This window comes from Heterodontus francisci, chromosome 1, assembly GCF_036365525.1.
Source record: "Heterodontus francisci isolate sHetFra1 chromosome 1, sHetFra1.hap1, whole genome shotgun sequence".
NCBI lineage: Eukaryota > Metazoa > Chordata > Chondrichthyes > Heterodontiformes > Heterodontidae > Heterodontus > Heterodontus francisci.
In genome coordinates this window covers 117168055-117188319 of record NC_090371.1, presented here as the reverse complement: position 1 = coordinate 117188319, position 20265 = coordinate 117168055, and the positions used below count along the sequence as shown (strand labels likewise).

Sequence of the window (20265 nt, the reverse complement as noted above, 5' to 3'; positions counted from 1 at the left end):
ACCACAGTATTTAACTGGTCCAGTTAAGTTTCTGATCAATGGCAACCCCCAGGATATTGATGGTGGGATGTTCAGCAATGGTAATGCTGTTGAACTTCAAGGGGAGATGGTTAGACTCTGTCTTGTTGGAGATGATCATTGCCTAGAACATGTGTGTTGTGAATGTTACTTGCCACTTATCATCCCAAGCCTGAATGTTGTCCAGGTCGCGCTGCATGCGGGCATGGACTGTTTCATTATTTGAATAGTTATGAATGGAACACTGTGCAACATCCTTACCTCTGACCTTATAATGGAGATAAAGTTATTGATGAAGGAACTGAAGATGGTTGGGGATAGAACTCTGCCCTGAAGAACTCCTGTGACGATGTCCTGGGGCTGAGATGATTGGCCTGCAACATCCACAGCCATCGTCCTTTGTGCTAGGTATGACACCAACCAGTGGAGAGTTTTCCCCCTAATTCCCATTGACTTCAATTTTACAAGGGCTCCTTGATACCACACTCAATCAATTCTACCTTGATGTCAAGGGCAATCACTCTTACCATCTTACCTCTAGAATTTAACACTTTTGTTCATGTTTGGACCCAAGGTTGTAATGAGGTCTGGAGCTAAGTAGTCCTAGCAGAGCCCAAACTGAGCATTGATAAGCAAGTTATTGGCGAGTAAGTGCCACTTGATAGTACTTCTATCACTTTGCTGATGATTGCGAGTAGGCTGATGGGGTGGTGATCGGCCATATTGGATTTGTCCTTTTTTTTGTCAACAGAATATATCTGGGCAATTTTCCACGTTGGGTAGATGCTAGTGTTGTAGCTGTACTGCAACAGCTTGGCTAGAGGTGCAACCAGTTCTGGAGCACATGTCTTCAGTACTACAGCTGGGATATGGTCAGGACCCATAGCCTTTGCAGTATCCAGTGCCTTCAGCTGTTTCTTGATATCACGTGGAGTGAATTGGATTGGCTGAAGACTGGCATCTGTGTTGCTGGGGATCTCAGGAGGAGGCCGAAATGGATCATCCACTCGGCACCTCTGGCTGAAGATGGATGTAAATGCATCATCCTTGTCTTTTGCACTGTGGTGGGCTCGCTCATCATTGAGGATGGGGATATTTGTGGATCCTCCTCCTCCCTATAGTTGCTTAATTGTCCACCATTCATGACTGGACGTGGCAGGACTGCAGAGCTTTGATCTGATCCATTCATTGTGGGATCGCTTAGCTCTGTCTATAGCATGCTGCTTCTACTGGCTGGCTTGCGTATAGGGGAAGTGGAGTAACTGTACTTATTAGGGATAATGTAATGGCAGTAGATAAAAGGGACATGGCTATCAGCGAGACAAATTTAGAATCCATATGGATACAGATAAAAAGTAATAAAGGATCAATCATATTAATAGATGTAGTCTACAGACCATATAATCGTGGAAGGTAGGTGAAGGAATAAGCATGCAGACAAATTAGGGAGTTGAGTACAAAACATAGAATAATAATCATGGCGATTTCAACTTGTCCAATATTAATTGGGCAGAAGAGGTAGATAAAGGAGCTAAGGGAATGGAGTTCCTACAATGTGTACAGGCCTTCTTTCTAACCCAATATGTAAAAAGCCCAACAAGGGAAAATTCATTATTGTATCTAGTAATGGGGAATGAATCAGAACAAGTAAAAGTAGTGGAACATCTAGGCATAGTGACCATAATATAATATGCTTTACAATGATAATAAAGAAGGACATAAGTATGTTGAAAACCAAGTTAATATATCGGAGAAAAGCTTATTTTGAGGGGCTGAGAATACTACTTGGGAAAATAATATGGGCAACAATATTGGGAACAACGACATAGAACAATAATGGGAAACATTTAAAATGGTGTTCAACAGAATTCAGGAAAAATATATTCCGCTAAAAGTAAAGAACAAACTAAACACTAGTGAGTCTCCATGAATGAATAAAGACATGAGGGAACAATTGAGGGTTAGGAAAGAGGCATGCACTAATTACATAGACAGCAGAGGAGTGCATGATAAAAGAGAATACAAAGATATTAGGACGGAAGTCAAAGCAAAATTTGGAAGGCAAAGAGGAACTATAAAATTAAATTATCAAGAAACATAAAACAAAACAGTAAAATATTTTACAGGCACATCAATTTAAAAAGGACTGCTGGGATGGGAATAGGACCATTAAGGGATAGACAGGATAATATAGAGACATGATGATAGAGACATGGCAGAAATACTAAATAATTATTTTGCTTTGTTACTTACTGGGGAGATAGAACAGGTAGACATGACATTGAATGATGAGATGAGTCATGAGATGAATACATTTAAAATTTTAAAAAGATGCATTGAATAAACTAATCAAACTCAAAGAGGATAAAGCCCCTGATCAGGATGGCTTGCACCAAGAACCTAGGCAAGAAATAGCAGAAGCATAACTACACATATTTAATAATTCATTAGAAAAAGGTGTGGTGCCAGAGGACTGATGGATAGCTAATGTAACACCTATATTTAAGAACATGCCCAGGGAATTATAAACCAGTTGACTTAACATAGGTATGAAAAATAATGGAATCCCCACTAAAGGAAACCATAGAAGAACATCTTGAGAAGAAAAATATAATAATGAATAGTCAGCATGGATTTCAAAAGGGAAAGTCTTGCTTGACCAACATTATTGAAATTTTTGAGATAACAGGGAGTAGATAATGGTAATGCAGTGGATGTAATTTATCTAAATTTTCAAAAGGCCTTCCATAAAGTGCCCCATAACAGACTGATGAATAAGGTCAGAGAATCCGAAATCAGGAGACAAGTGGCAGAATGGATTGCTAGCTGGTTTCAAGACAGCAAGCAAAGAGTGGGAGTAAGGGGTACTTATTCAGAGTGATCCACAAGGATCAGTACTGGGACCATTGCTGTTCACAATTTACATAAACGATTTGGACTTTGGAATTAAAAACACAATTTCTAAATTTGCGAATGACACCATTTTGGTGGGGGGTGGTGGTGGGGGTGGGTGGGTGGGGAATAGTCACTACTGAGGAGGGTGCAACAAATTGCAGGAGGACATGAATAAATTCATAGAATGGGTAAATAATTGTCAAATGAAATCCAACACAGATAAATGTGAAGTAGTACGTTTCGCTAAGAAGAACAGGAAGATCACTTATTACTTGGAAGCTGAGAGTCTAAGGAGGGGTAGAGGATCAAAGGGATCTTGGAGTCCAAATATATCAATCACTAAAAGTTGCACCACAGGTTAACAAAGCCATAAAAAGCAAACCAAGCACTAGGCTTTATTCCTAGAGGGATAGAATTCAAAAGTCGGGAAGTTATGCTAAAGCTGTATCGAACCTTGGTTAGACTCACTTAGAGTACTGAATGCAGTTCTGGTTACCAAATTATGGAAAGGACATAGAGGCACTGGAGAGGGTGCAGAGGAGATTTACAAGGATGATACCAGAAATGCTTGGGTATACATATTAGGAAAGGATGAACAGGCTGGGTCAAAATAACAAAAACAGCCTTGACAAAATAAGGCTGAGGGGGGTGACGTAATAGAGGTCTTTAAAATTATGAAAGGTTTTAATAGAGTGGATACAGAGAGAATGTTTCCACTTGTGGAAAAGAGCATAACTAGTATAATATAAGATAGTCACCAAAAAGTCCAATCGGGAATTCAGAAGAAAATTCTTTATCCAAAGAATGGTGAGAACGTGGAACTCACTAACGCAAGGAGTTAAAAGGCATCACAGCGATTTAAAAATCAGGAGGTAAAATTGGATTTGGAAGAACTGGTATAAATTAACCTCGAAACCTGCATTAAATTCGAGTCATTTTGTAATTCTTTTGGGGAAGTTTCTGAAGACCCTAATATTGATTTTTTTTGAGTCCGAACTGTAATTAACCGAAAGAGACCTATAAATGATAGCCTGCTAATAAGGTAAATTTATTCTTTTTTCAGATTCGTGTATTCAGGCCACCTAACTACTCAGGCACCATTGCCCTAGCTCTTCTCGTTTCACTTGTAGGTGGATTATTGTATTTACGGAGAAATAACCTGGAATTCATCTATAACAAGACAGGATGGGCCATGGCTGCCCTGGTATGTATACAGATTACCATAGAATTGAATTGCTATTCCAAGTCTTGATTACACAGTTAGAGATATTGTTCTAAGTGCTAACATTAATTGTGGTCATTTTTAAAAAGTTTTTCTGCAGTGTTTGACTGGTTGTTTGAGTGTCTGTATGTCTTCCTGTAACTCACTCTGTCTTTCACATGCACTCACACAAATACACTTGACCTATTCTCCCTGGTAATCCACAATCTTCCAGCAGGACTGCATGTCAATTTGAGCTACAAATTTTCAGCCTTTGATTGTTAATGTACCACATGTTTAGTCAGCAAAAATTTCAATTCAAGCAATTTGACTCTCTTTGTGGCAGTCTGTCTTCATTTCAAAAGAACACTTTGGTGCACCCAAAGCTGAACCCAACAAAATGTATCGCATCAAGGCTGAAGTGTGATATCCTTGGTATTTGATCTAACAAATATCAGGATGGAAATAGTTTATTGCTACTATTGAGTTACACCTTCATTATTGGATTTCTTTTTTCACATAAGACCTGATTTTAATGTGAAATGGGATTGGGCAGGGGTCAAAGCAAACGGGAGGATGATTTAACACCTGGGCCTCATCTGTATGCCTTGGGTCAGTTGCTCGCCTGTGAAGAGGCAGCTGGCCAGTGGGCTGGTTCTGAATGTTGGGCAGCAGGAGGAACATTCCCTGGCCCTCAGATAGTCATGGAGAGGAGGGTTTCATGAGGGCCTTGTGATAGGGTAGGGGTCCAGAAAGGTCTAAACCTTCCTTGTGGTGTCTGGAGGACAACAGCTATTCTTCCTGGCCTACAAGGAAAGTACGTTTTTTTTTCAATTAAACCTACCTCTTTGGACCACTTCTTGCTGTCTTTACCTGGTAGGAAAACCACAATGGCTTTCTCTCTCAAACCAGAGTGAAATTTGCATTTGTGGCCTGATGATATCATTAGAGTCTGATTTGCATATTTACAGAAGGACCCCATCAGTTGTGGGTGGGTGCCCGTACTGCCTGCTTAGAAGAGCAGGTTAAAATTCTAGACTGAGAACAGAGCGGGACGACACTGAGTAAGTTTCCCAGTCAATTTTAATTGCTCACTGGTCCGGTTGGTATCGTACAGGCAAGGTTAAAATGACCCCTATACAAATACATGGGCTAATTCTGAATCATAGTTCCTGTGAGAATGGTTCCACAGCACAAAGCTATGCCAATTTGACAATAAATGGGAGATCTCACTCAGAGGTGGGTGGTATGGAAATCAAAACATATCAGGTTGTTGCAGAGTGTCCTTCTGAGGCACATTGTTGGGGCAGAGCAAAAATCAGTACCCCACATCTGGCTATATTTTACCTGATTTGGGAGAGCTTGATACTGATACTGACACTGCTGATAGAAGTGAAAAGTAATTCAGGTCCATCCTCAATCAGGAATATACCTAACCTGGATTAATACAAAAATATCATGTAAAAGTCATTTACTTTTTTGAAAAAGGATTATTTCTTTTGGAGTTTAAAGGACCAAAAATGTGCATCCAGGCCTAGTGTCAGAACAAATGCCACTGAATTGATATTGTTAGCAGAGGGAAGCTCCCTTTATTTCCTTGTGAATAACAAATACCCATGCCACTCATGGTGCTCTAGAATACCCTTCTGCTCTCACTGGCTCCAATTTGCAGTGTAACTTGCCAGTTCAAGGGGGAAAGGCAGTGAAAGAAATGTATGCCTCCAGCAGCCCCCAATCTGTGACTGCCACATTTAAATAATTTTGGAATTGTTTTCAGTTGTAGAATCAGTAGATTTCCCATATAATGGCCTCCTTCTGCACTGTAACAATTCTGTGTGATTTTGCTAGCCATTTCCTGATTGACAAATCAGGCCAGCACAGGTTATCCATTATTAAGGCTGTATTAGACTAATTATCTGTGGGGCTGCTGATTATGCAGGTGATGTGTGGTTCATGAATTTGGGCCTCTGATCTTGCTGATTCTGCATTGTGTCCATGTTTCCTTTGGACAATTTTGAAATGTTCACATTTCAAGTTAAATCTGCAATCAAGTTAAACCCACAACATGGTCCCTTGGTACTAATAACTGGGAGCTTTTGAGGGAAAGGGCCTATATGGTTGTAATCAATTATTTAAATGGGGGAGAGCTGACAAAGTCTATTGTTATGAAGTTTCCATTTTTTGTTAAAACTTGAGAGTCTATATTTTAAAAACTGAAGAGGATTTCATGGACATTGAATCATCTGGAGATTGCTGAACTTTGTGGGTGTTTTTTTTCAAAAGGAAGGTCAACAAAAAGTTGACCGGTAAACAGGTTTTTACTGGAAGGCACATGATTTCAAGTAAACATAGCAGGGAGTTGTGTTGTGACAAGACAGGATTTACAATTATTATAGGGCTTGCCTGGAAAAAGCTGGTTTCAAATTGACCTGTTAAAAGCCATCTGGTTTTTGGACTAAAAGAGGCAGTTTGTTTATGGACCTGCCAGGAGATCAGAAGAAAATCCAGACAACTGTTTCCTCTCTTTGAAGAATCCCTGCCCTTGAAAAGCAAAACTCTATATGAAGTTGTACTGGTGCCTCCTGTATTTCGAAGAAATCCTGAATTTTTGCAGAAACCTTGCATCTTTAAAAGGACTTTGCATCGAATGTGTGAGAACTGAAAGCTTTGTTGCTGCATACCTGATTTAAGACCTACGTGAAGTCTTCTGTAGCTGAATTTCTTTGAACGCCTACCCAAACAGACTGTTCATCAACATTGCCTGGAATGATTCCCAGTGGCAACCACCTGTTCGTCTTTGGGATACCTTGCCAAAACAAAGGACTTCCATATCCGCTTTTCAGTATAAGTTTTTTTTAATTCCTTCTATTTCTTTGTAACGGCTGTTAACAAAAAATCCCTATTTTTCCTGGTTAACCGGCTGTGTAAGTGAATGTGCGTGTGAGGACTAGGATAAAAAAAGGGCTGTAATATTTTAATTCGCATATATATTTACTTTATTATTGTTAAGACTTGGATAATTTTGTTGTTTATTAAAGAAACCTGGTTGGTGTGCTTTATTCTGGGGACAAATAGAGTATCTAATTGGTTGTTTCGCTAAGTGGGAAAATTTATTGATGTGTTGCAACCTGTGGAGAAGTGGGACTGAATTATAAGTGTACTCCTCCAGCCTTCGTCGTAATGTATTAATTGGGGGCTTGTCCGGGATTAAACCCAATGCCTACTACGTTTAATTGTAAGTGGGGTAATAATAATTGAAAAAGGAAAATAAAAGAACCAGGTTTTTTGTGTAGTAGAGTAAAGTCTACACCACCAGAATGTCTTTAACAGTTGCTGAAACTTTTCTGGGGAAGATGCATATATCCCTCAGTGACTTGTGACACTTAACCAAGGTTAAGCTAATGGCATTGGCAACAAAATTGGGGTTAGAATTGAAATCAGGAGCTAAAAAAGCAGACATAATTGAAGTAATATATTTGAAATTGGAAGAAGGAGGCAAATCAGAGGGTAGTGCAGTTGAGTTAGCTAAGATTCATTTACAGATGAGGCAGCTTGAATGTGACAAGGAAAAAGAAAAAGAAAAAGCAATAGAATTGGACAAACTTAAGATTCAACAGGAAACAGAAAAAGAACTAAGAAAACTTGAGCAGGAACAGGAAATAGAAAAACTTAAGTTTGAGTTTGAAAAAGAAATGACAATGAAATAACTTGAGTTTGAGGAAAAGGAGAAGGAAAGAGCAAGAGAAAGAGAGGGAAAGGAATTCAAATTAAGAGAGATAGGGCTAAGCCAACAGAGTGATCTTCACGTCAGTGGAGATTCTGGTGAGGAAGAATCTGAATCCAGCCCAGGACCCAGCGAAAAGCTGTTTAAAATTTTGCAAGGTCTCCTAAGTTTGAGGAAAGGGATGCAGAGGCATTTTTCATTTCTTTTGAATAGATAGCCAAACAAGTGAACTGGCCAAAGGAAAGCTGGACACTGCTTATACAAAGCAGGTTGATGGGCAGAGCTCATGAACTTTATGCCATGCTTTCTGAGGAGACTTCTGCAGATTATGATATGGCAAAAAAGCTATTCTCGCTGCATATGAGTTTGTTCCTGAAGCTTACTGACAGAAGTTTTGGAACCTCTGGAGATTGGCTGGGCAGACTTATACAGAGTATGAGAGAGTAAAGAAAATTAATTTTGATCATTGCATAGAGGCAGTATAGATGAAAGACACATATGAGAACCTAAGGGAACTAATTCTCCTGGAAGAATTTAAATATTCACTCCCTTCAGTCATGAGAACTCATGTAGAGAACCAGAAGGTTTCAAGGTCCAGACAGGCAGCGGAAATTGCTGATGATTTTGAGCTTGTGTATAAGCTCACGCCTGTTGTCCGTCACCTCCACAAACCCAAGAAGGATAGAAGGTTGGAGAGTGAAAGGGAGGCAAGTAGCCAGGAACAAGAAGAGACAGCTGGGAACACCCCAGGATCTCCTCAGGCCAGAAAAGAAGGTGCTGAGGGTGGAAGTAAGGCTTTTAAGCCTAAGTGTTATCATTGTCACAAGGTGGGATATCTTCATTCAGAATACTGGAAGTTGCGAGGTAAACCCATGGGACTTGTTGGGGTGCACAAAGTTAATGCAGAGAAAGGGGCATCGACTGAGAAGTATTTAAGTATTATTTACGAAGTATTTAGATGAGCACTTGAAACGCCATAGCATACAAGGCTACGGGCCAGGAGCTGGAAAACGGGACTGGAATAGTTAGGTGCTTGATGGCTGGCACAGACATGATGGGCCGAAGGGCCTGTTTCTGTGCTGTATAACTCTATGACTCCATGACTGAGAGTACAGCAGATCAGACTGTAGCTCTAACTTCAGCTGTGAAGCCAAATACAAAAACCAGTGTGAGTGTAGGGGTTAAGAACAAGGTACATGAAAGGTATCGGGAATTCTTGTCGAAAGGAAAAGTAATTCCTTATTCCTCAAGTGAGGCAAGCAAACCTATCATTATACTTAGGGATAGAGGAGCAACCAAAACTCTTTTGCTGGGGAAAGGTATAACATTTCCACCAGAGAGTGCACTGAATGCTAAAGTTTTGGTGAATGGAATTGGTGATAGTATATACCCGTACCTTTGTATTGAGTGCACCTTGAGTGTGACCTAATGTCTGGGACGGTAACTGTAGGGGTTGTCCATAGTTTGCCAGTATATGAAATTGACCTACTCCTAAGGAATGATTTGGCCGGAGCAAAAGTATTAGAACAAAGAACAAAGAAAATTACAGCACAGGAACAGGCCCTTCAGCCCTCCAAGCCTGCGCCGATCCAGATCCTCTATCTAAACCTGTCGCCTATTTTCTAAGGGTCTGTATCTCTTTGCTTCCTGCCCATTCATGTATCTGTCTAGATACATCTTAAAAGATGCTATCGTGCCCACGTCTACCACCTCTGCTGGCAACGCGTTCCAGGCACCCACCACCCTCTGCGTAAAGAACTTTCCACGCATATCCCCCCTAAACTTTTCCCCTCTCACTTTGAACTCGTGACCCCTAGTAATTGAATCCCCCACTCTGGGAAAAAGCTTCTTGCTATCCACCCTGTCTATACCTCTCATGATTTTGTACACCTCAATCAGGTCCCCCCTCAACCTCCGTCTTTCTAATGAAAATAATCCTAATCTACTCAACCTCTCTTCATATCTAGCGCCCTCCATACCAGGCAACATCCTGGTGAACCTCCTCTGCACCCTCTCCAAAGCATCTACATCCTTTTGGTAATGTGGCGACCAGAACTGCACGCAGTATTCCAAATGTGGCCGAACCAAAGTCTTATACAACTGTAACATGACCTGCCAACTCTTGTACTCAATACCCCGTCCGATGAAGGAAAGCATGCCGTATGCCTTCTCGACCACTCTATTGACCTGCGTTGCCACCTTCAGGGAACAATGGACCTGAACACCCAAATCTCTCTGTACATCAATTTTCCCCAGGACTTTTCCATTTATTGTATAGTTCACTCTTGAATTGGATCTTCCAAAATGCATCACCTCGCATTTGCCCGGATTGAACTCCATCTGCCATTTCTCTGCCCAACTCTCCAATCTATCTATATTCTGCTGTATTCTCTGACAGTCCCCTTCACTATCTGCTACTCCACCAATCTTAGTGTCGTCTGCAAACTTGCTAATCAGACCACCTATACTTTCCTCCAAATCATTTATGTATATCACAAACAACAGTGGTCCAGGCACGGATCCCTGTGGAACACCACTGGTCACACGTCTCCATTTTGAGAAACTCCCTTCCACTGCTACTCTCTGTCTCCTGTTGCCCAGCCAGTTCTTTATCCATCTAGCTAGTACACCCTGGACCCCATGCGACTTCACTTTGTCCATCAACCTACCATGGGGAACCTTATCAAACGCCTTACTGAAGTCCATGTATATGACATCTACAGCCCTTCCCTCATCAATCAACTTTGTCACTTCCTCAAAGAATTCTATTAAGTTGGTAAGACATGACCTTCCCTGCACAAAACCATGTTGCCTATCACTGATAAGCCCATTTTCTTCCCATAGCCACCAAGAAACCAAGTGAAATTAAAGAGACAGAACAGTTAGAAGAAAAGGTTCCAGGATTTTTTTCCCGCGTGTGTAGTAACCCGAGCAATTGCTAAACAAGTTCCATTGTCAGAGGTAAAATTGGCACCACAGACAGATAGCCAAATATCAAAACTTTCTTTGGGGATTTAGTTAATCCAAATGAAATGTTTAATAAATCTTCTCTGATCATAGCTGAGTAAGCTGATCCAGAGTTAAATAAAGTGGCAGAAAATCAGCTCTAACAGAAGCTGAGGCAAAAGGAGTTCCGGAAGGCTATTATGTTAAAGATGGGGTTCTGATGAGGAAATGGAGACCACCTCACAGAACTGCGGATGAAGAGTTCGACAGATAGTGGTATCGCCAGGAATTATTAATGTTAGCATATGAAATTCCTATAGCAAGACATATGGGGATCCGGAAGGTCAAATCACGTATAAGTCAACACTATTACTGGCCAGGTCATTCCAAGGACGTGGTGCAGTTTTGAAAAACATGCCTTACATGTTAGATTGTGGGAAAACTGCAACCTGCCATAAAACTGGCATCTCTAATTTCCATACCAGTTAGTGGGGAACCATTGAGTAGGGTGTTGGTAAACTACGTAGGACCCTTGCCGAAAACAAAAGAGGGACAGCAGTATATACTCAGTATCATGGATATGGCCACTCGATTCCCAGAGGTCATTCACTTGAGGATAATTACTGCTAAGGTAGTGGAAGAGAAGTTAACCCAATTCTTTACTAGATATGGATTACCAATTGATATTCAGTCGGATGAAGGTTCCAATTTTATGTCCAAGATATTTCAAGAAGTTATGGGTAATTTGGGTATCACACAGTCTCAAGCAGACCCCCACCTGCCAAGAATGAGGCATATTAATTTTGTCACAGAACATTTATTTTGAACTGTTTCTGGAGCGAGGAAATGACTTGTTGAACAGATCAGCTGTGGCTGGAAAAAAACATTTACATACTAGCAGACAGTGCTTGTGGAGACAAAGGACCATTCCCTGACACATTCAACCCACAATGGACTTTGATCACCAGACATTGAAGGTGAGGAATCTTACATTCCAGGATGACTGCTATGATGGCCGAATCAACAAGCAGACATGGTCAAACCAGCTAGTTACATGACTAACCTGCTGGGCAACCTGTGTTTTTTTGAATTGTACAGACAGTTTGAGAGAGAGAGAGACTGCTTGCTCCTGGACTGAGAAGACCTCTCCTGTCTGCTCCCATCTCTTTCTCACAAGCCTCTGGACCCATTGAAGAGACATGAACCTCAAGAGAGAAAATTCTCCTGCATCGAACAAGGTTTAAGAAGAATACTGGTCCTCAACAAGAAACTAGACCTACCTATAATCAAGGACCCTACAGCGAGCTTGAAGAACAGTAACCAAAACCATCTTCAGATATTGCCTCAAACTTTTCCACTTTATTTCTTCTGCTCTTTTCTGTCTCTATCTGCATGTGTGTATCGCATATGCATGCTAGCGTGGGCGTGTCGTGTATCCATAGGCATTAACCGAATTAGAGTTTAAGTTAATAAATTTCAACCTTTCTTCTTTAAACCTACGAAAATCTGTTTGGCTGGTTTTTTGACTCATAATTGGAAAGCAGTGAACAAGGATTCACCAAGGGGGAGTTAAAAACACAGTGTGTTTAAAATTAAACCCTGTTATGGTAAGACCAGGTGAAAGTTGAGAGGGAACCCCTAGACCCCTTTCCTACCTGGTCATAATAGAAATTTGGGGGCTACCATCCTCGATTTTATCCACAGACAAACAAGAGAAATTGGAAGTGGGAAGCCAAATTGTTCCCAATCAAAAAAGAGCAAGATTTCAATACAGTTTTTCTTGTGGTTGTGTGTGCTTGAAAACTAGCATGTCTGCACCTAAAGCTAGTGGCTCCCCAAGCCAGGGTGAAGTAACTTTAAGGAGCTGAGAAAAATGGCTGAGCAGTGTGGGATCACTGTCTGTGCCAAGGCTAGAAAGTCTGAACTCCTAAGATGAGTGGCTAACTGTTTTTCCCTCGAAACTGAAGAAGCAAACTCTGACAGGGTATTGTGAACAAAGATACAATTGGAACAGAGGAAACTTGAATTTGAGGAAAGGGATAAAGAGAGAGAGAGGCAGAAGAGGGAGAAAGAGCCTTCCAGAAGGAACGTGAAGAAAAAGAGAGAGGAGAGAGAGAAAGCAAGAGAGGAGAGAGAAAAAGAAAGAACTTTACAGAAAGAATGCGAAGAGAGAGAGAGCTGAAGCAGCTTGAGTTAATTAAGGGGTGACAGAGTAACCCCAGTGAAAGCATGGCCAATATGGAGGAGCGTAATTCAGGGCTGAGGACAGACTTGTTAAAACTATCTCAACTATTCCTAAAATTCAATGAGGGAGATGTGGAAGCATATTTTGTGTCTTTTGAGAAACTGGCAAGGCAGCTAAAATGGCCAGCCGAGACTTGGCCTCTCTTATTACAAAGCAAGCTAACCGGAAAAGCCCATGAGGTTTATTCCCTGTTGCCGGATGAGAGTTCATCAAATTATGAACTGAAAAAAAATTCTATCCTCGGGGCATATGAATTAGTACCCGAAGCCTGTCGGCAAAAGTTTAGAACTCTCAAGAAGCAAGCTGATCAAACTTATCTGCAGTTTGAAAGAAGTAAGCAGCTGGCTTTTGACCAGTGGCTGAGGGCTCTTAAAGTACAGCTCAGTTATGAGAATCTCAGAGAAGTAATTCTGTTAGAGGAATTTAAACACTCTCTCCCACTCTCCATAAAGACCCATGTAGAGGAGCAGCGGGTCCAGAGAGCCTGGCAAGCAGCCGTTCTGGCTGATGAATTTCCTTTAATTTATAAGTTGGTTTCCCAGGGGAAAACCTTTCCTAATCACCCCCACAAATCCGAAAAGGAAGGGTGGGAAGGTGATAGAGGCCCAAGCAGACCTGGGAGGGAAGGAAAAGCAGGAGACACAGGGGGCCCTCCTCTAGCCAAAAAGTAAGGTGCTGTGAGCAGGGGTGAGACCCAGAGACCTGTGTACTTCCATTGTAATAAGGCAAGTCATCTAAAGGCTGACTGCTGCAAACTAAAGGGAAAACCTGTAGGGTTAATCAGGGCACATCCAAACAGTGAAGAAGGGACCCTGATGGAAAGCACAGCAGAACAAGCCGTGGCTTTGACTGCAGTAAGAGTGAGACCCAGGAAGCTCACGGTTGCAAGTGCAAGAAAATTTAATAGGATTCCTGAGAGCTATCAGGGTTTTGTGTCTGAAGGGATTGTACCCCATCCACCTTGAGTAGGGCAAGCAAGCCCACAGTAATCCTCAGGGACACAGGGGCCACTAGATCCCTTTTACTGGGAAAAGGCCTGACCTTTGCCCCAGAGAGTGAAGTGGACACCAGAATAGTGGTGAATGGTATTGGAGGGCAGTGTATGCCAGTAACTGTACACTGGGTGCACCTGGAGTGCGACCTAGTTTCGGGACCGCTGACTGAAGGGATTGTTCCTAGTTTGCTTGTGGACAGGGTTGTCCTGCTCCTAGGTAATGATCTGGCAGGGGTGAAGGTGGGAGCCCCCCCAGTAGTGAAAGAAAGACCGCAGGAAGTCAGAGAGACAGGGTAGTGGCAGGAGACTGTCCCCTGCAGTTCCGCAGAATGTACAGTGAATGGGACCATGATCAAGTCAGCTCCGCCAGAGGAGACTGAATTGGCACTGCAGGCAGATGACCATGAGGTCTGTCTGTCCAAGACTTTCTTTGGAAAGTTCAAAGACCCAGGGAATGAGTTAAATAGATTTTCCCTAGCTGAGGCTCAGCGAGCTGACCCAGTATTGCAAGAGTTAGCACATGTTGTCCAGTCTGAAAGTGAAGCAGAGGGAGTCCCTGATTGCTACTATTTAAAGAATGAGTTACTGATGAGGAAATGGAGTTCTCCTCACAGACCTGAGAGCAAGGAATGGACAGTAGTACACCAGTTAGCAGTACCACAGAGGTACTGGAGAGAAATATTAAGAAGGGCCCATGTGATTACAGTGGCTGTACATGCCTGTATGTGAAAGACCAAAGCCCGCATAAGACAGCAGTTTGACTGGCCAAAACTCCACAAAGATGCGGTGGACTACTGCAGGAGTTGCCACATCTGCCAGGTTGAGGGGAAACCCCAACCTACAGTGAAACTTTCACCCCTAAGTCCTGCACTGGTGTTAGGAGGACCTCTAGCAGAGGGCTGGTGATCTGTAAGGGACCCCCACCAAGAAGAAAAGGGGACAGGCAGGCACAAGGCTAGTAAAAGGTTAGAAAGGGAAGGGGAGAAAGCAACCAAGAGGACAGGTTAAAGGAAGTCTGAGAGGAATCCCAGATGAAAACCCCGACTGTCCGGTCAGCCAACACCAAAAAATTTGAAATGTTAGACCCCACATCCTCCTATGTAAATGCGGACACTAGAAGCACCCACCAGAGTTGCTAACAGCATTTACAGGAGCCTGCAGGGACAAAGAAAGACCTCTAGGGGGCATAGAAACTGCGAGGGTGATGCCTCACCCAGTTGAAGTGCCACAGGGGAGTGCAGTAGAGTCTGCACAAATACCTGCAGGCAGGAGTGTTCCAGAGGACAAAGGTGAGATTAGCAAAGAATACTCCCCCACAGTCAGAAAAAAGAGAACCACCCACCCCTCAAAATCAAAAGCCTTTGCTTGACTCAGCAAAGCACTGAAGGAGAGTTCAGGATCGACTCGCCCGCTAGTGACTCTCCTGAAAAAAAAAATCCAACCTAGGGCTAATTAAATCTAACCCTCCCCTTTGCCGAGCTCAATAGGAACAAAGACCCAAAGCAGTCATGGAAATGGGCAAACTGGAAAAACTTCCCCAAAAACTACATGTTTACTGGGAAACCAAAAAGGGGGCAATTAAAGCAGCACTGCCACCAAGAATGAGAGAGAGAGTGTTTTTCCCCTCTATCTTATATTTTCTCTCTCGACCCTTTTAATTAAATGCTCTTTTCAAAAATCGCATTTCAATCCGCTGGGTGTGGAGATGTCATGCAGACCCCCACCTGTTAAGAATAAGACATATTAATTTTGTAACATGTCAACCTACCTACACTCAAGGACTCTACAGCGAGCTTGAAGAACAGTAACCAAAACCATCTTCAGAAATTGCCTCAAACCTTTCCACTTTATTTCTTCTGCTCTTTTCTGTCTCTATCTGCTCTTTTCTGTCTCTATCTGCTCTTTTCTGTCTCTATCTGCATGTGTGTATTGCATATGCATGCTAGTGTGGGCGCGTCGTGTATCCATAGGCATTAACAAAATTAAAGTTTAAATTAATAAATTTCAACCTTTCTTCTTTAAACCGAAGGAAACCTGTTTGACTAGTTTCTTTGACTTATAAACGGAAAGCAGTGAACAAGGATTCACCAAGGGGGAGCTAAAAACATGGAGTGTTTAAAATTAAACCCTGTTACGGTAAGACCAGGTGAAGACTGAGCGGGAACCCCGAGACCCTTTTCTTACCTGGTCTTAACAACAGTTAAAGTCTTCAGCTTATCACCCACACACATAGGGAGCTTCAGAAAGATACCATCAGACCCTCAAACAATGATCAGGGCATTCTTTTGGGCCTCCTTATCTCGAGAGACAATGGATACGCGCCTGGAGGTGGTCAGACCCTCAAACAATGATCAGGGCATACTGTCATCAATATCCCCATGATTGGGATAAAGGGCTAGACTTTCTTTTATTTGCTACTAGAGATTCACCTATTGAGACTACAGCTTTTAGTCCTTTTGAATTAGTTTACGGACATGAGATGAGGTCCTCTAAAACTAATTAAAGAAAAGATTTTAGAACAGAGGGATGAATCTTCTGTACTAGGTTATGTATCTGTGTTCCGGGAACAACTCACGAGAGCTTGCAGTGTCACTCAGGAACATCTTAAAGCATCTCAAATCACAATGAAAAAATGGGTGAACAAGCATGCAAAGACCCGAACATTTCAACCAGGGGATGAAATGTTGGTATTACTACCTTTACAGGTGAACCATTAAAAGCACGGTCCATATAAAGTGGTCAAAAGAATTGGTAAGATAAATTATTTGATTGACATCCCAGATCGCCGGATAAAGAATCGACTGTGTCATATCAATATGTTAAAACAATATTATCGCTGGGAGGAGAATAAGCAAGCACACTTATGTCAGGTTATAGGGACAGTTAAGAATGAAAGGGTTAGTGAGGATTAGACAGAAGGAGGCCGAGACAATTCTCAAATTGAACTTCCTACTATCTGGTTAGTTCACACTGAATGGCTAAGAAGATTGGACACTATGCTTTCATATTTAGATGCAGGACAGTCAGGAAGAGAGATGAGGTCCTGCAAAGTGAATATAGGGAGTTAGGCAGAAGGTTAAAAAGCAGGACCTCTAGGGTTGTAATCTCAGGATTACTCCCTGTGCCACATGCTAGTGAGGGTAGGAATAAGAGGATAAGGCAAATGAATGCATGGCTGAAGAGCTGGTGTAGGCGGGAGGGCTTCAGCTACTTGGATCATTGGGATCTCTTCTGGTGTAGAGGTCACCTGTACAAGAGGGATGGGTTGCATCTGAACTGGAAGGGGACCAGTATCCTTGCGGGGAGGTTTGCTAGCAATACTCGGGAGGCTTTAAACTAGTCTTGCAGGGCGGTGGGACCCAAAGTAGTAGTCTCGCCGATGAGACAGTTGAAGCAAATGTAGAGGTTAAAGCAAGCAAGTCCATTAGGCAGGCCGTGCAGGGGCAGGACAGGGAGCGTGGAAGGTCTGGTAGGCTAAACTTCATTTACTTTAATGCAAGAAGCCTTACAGGTAAGGCAGATGAACTCAGAGCATGGATCAGTACATGGGATTGTGATATGATAGCTATTACGGAAACTTGGTTGAGGGGTGGGCAGGACTGGCAGCTCAATGTTCTGGGGTACCAATGCTTCCGGCGTGACAGAGGTGGAGGTAAGAGAGGAGAGGGGAGTTGCACCATTGATTAGGGAGGACATCACGGCAGTACTTAGAGAGGATATCCCGGGGGGAACGTCCAGCGAGGCCATATGGGTAGAACATAGAAATAAGAAAGGGGTGATCACTTTGATGGGATTATACTGTAGGCCCCCAATAGTCAGAGGGAATTGGAGGTTCATATATGTAGGGAAATCAGAAATAGGTGTAGGAATTATGGAGTTGTAATAGTAGGTGATTTTAATTTCCCTAATATTGACTAGGACTGCCTTGGTGCTAAGGGATCAGATGGGGAAGAATTTGTTAAGTGTGTCCAGGATAGTTTTCTGAAGCAGTATGTGGATGGCCCTACTAGAGAAGGGCCTACTCGACCTCCTCTTAGGAAATAAGGCTGGGCAGGTGGTTGATGTGTCAGTTGATGGGGGAGCACTTTGGGACCAGTGACCATAACTCTATTAGCTTCAAGATAGTTATGGAAAAGGATAGGACTGGTCCTCAGGTTGAAGTCCTAAATTGGGTGAAGGCTAATTTCGATGGCATCAGACAAGAACTCTCAAAAGTTGAATGGGAGAGGCTGTTTACAGGTAAAGGGACGTCTGGCAAGTGGGAGGCTTAAAAAAGTGAGATAGGAAGAGTTCAGGGCTGGCATGTTCCTGTTAGATGGAAGGGCAAGGCTGGCAAGTTTAGGGAACCTTGGTTGACGAGGGATATTGAGAGTCTGGTCAGCACAGAGAAGGAGGCATATGTCAGGTATAGGCAGCTGGGACCGAGCAAGTCCCTCAAGGAGTGTAGGGGATGTAGGACTACACTTAAGAAGGAAATTAGGAGGGCAAAAAGGGGCCATGAGATTTCCCTAGCAGATAATATAAAGGAGAATCCTAAAAGATTCTATAAGTATATTAAGAGTAAAAGGGTAGCCTGGGAGAGAGTAGGTCCCCTTAAGGATCAGTGTGGTAATCTATGTGTGGAGCCACAGGAAATGGGCGCGATTTGAAATGAATACTTCTCGTCTGTATTTACTGTGGAGAAGGTCATGGAAGCTAGTGAGTTCAAGGGAGGGAACGGCGATATCCTGGAGCATATCAACATTACAAAGGAGGAGGCGTTGGAGATCTTGAAGCGCATTAAGGTGGATAAATCCCCAAGGCCTGACCAGGTGTATCCTAGGATGCTATGGGAAGCAAGGGAGGAGATTGCTGGGGCCCTGGCAGAGATTTTTGTATCATCGTTAGCCACGGGTGAGGTACCGGAAGACTGGAGGATAGGTAATTTTGTGCCTTTATTTAAGAAGGGCAGCAGGGATAAGCCAGGGAACTACAGGCCGGTGAGCCTTACATCAGTGGTGGGAAAGTTATTGGAAGGGATTCTGAGAGACAGGATTTATATGCATTTGGAAAGGCAAGGTCTGATTAGGGATCGTCAGCATGGCTTTGTGCTTGGGAAATCATGTCTCACGAATTTGATTTGAGTTTTTTAAGGAGGTGACCAAGAGGATTGACAAGGGCAGGGCGATGGACGTTGTTTACATGGACTTTAGCAAGGCCTTTGACAAGGTCCCGCAGGGTAGACTGGTCCAGAAGGTTCGAACACATGGGATACAGGGTGAGCTAGCCAATTGGATACAAAATTGGCTTGGTGATAGGAGGCAGAAGGTGGGAGTGGAGGGTTGTTTTTCAGATTGGAGGCCGGTGACCAGTGGTGTGCCGCAGGGATCGGTGCTGGGCCCTCTGTTGTTTGTCATATATATTAATGACTTGGATGTGAATGTAGGATGCATGATTAGTAAGTTTGCAGACGACTCCAAAATTGATGGTATAGTGGACAATGAAGAAGGTTGTCTAAGGTTACAGCAGGATATAGATCAACTGGGAAAGCGGGCAAGGGATTGGCAAATGGAATTTAACGCAGACAAGTGCGAAGTGATGCATTTTGGGAAGTTAAACCAAGGCAGGGCATATACAGTGAATGACAGGGCCCTGGGGAGTGTCGTTGAGCAGAGAGACCTTGGGGTGCAAGCACATAGTTCCCTGAAAGTGGCAACACAGGTGGACAGGGTGGCAAAGAAGGCATATGGCATGCTTGCCTTCATCGGCTCAGACATTGAGTACAAGAGTTGGGCCGTCACGTTACAGTTGTACATAACGTTGGTTAGGCCGCATTTGGAGTACTGTGTGCAGTTCTGGTCGCCGCACTACAGGAAAGATGTGATTAAGCTAGAGAGGGTGCAGAAAAGATTCACAAGGATGTTGCCTGGTTTGGAAGGCTTGAGTTATATAGAGAGATTGGATAGGCTGGGTCTGTTTTCCCTGGAGCGAAGGAGGCTGAGAGGGGACATGATAGAGGTATATAAAATTATGAGAGACATAGATAGGGTAGATAGCCAGAGTCTGTTTCCCATGGTAGGAGTGACTAAAACTAGAGGGCATTGATTTAAGGTGAGAGGGAGGAGGTTTAAAGGGGATCAAAGGGGTAAATTTTTCACACAAGGAATAGTGGGCATCTGAAATGAGCTGCTAGAGGAGGTGGTGGAGGCAGGAACAGTAGAAACATTTAAGAAGCATCTGGACAGGTACTTGAATGAGAAAGG

The 20265-nt window shown here is 42.8% G+C and overlaps 1 protein-coding gene across 2 annotated transcripts in view; it reads left to right on the top strand.

Annotated features, from left to right (window-relative positions):
- The window catches only part of tusc3 (tumor suppressor candidate 3), a 650020-nt gene that overhangs the window by 269081 nt on the left and 360674 nt on the right, over positions 1-20265 (top strand). For both annotated transcript variants that reach the window (XM_068056826.1, XM_068056758.1), the window contains exon 5: positions 3977-4117. In XM_068056826.1, the coding sequence (XP_067912927.1) occupies positions 3977-4117 (141 nt within the window). The remainder of the gene's footprint in view (positions 1-3976; positions 4118-20265) is intronic.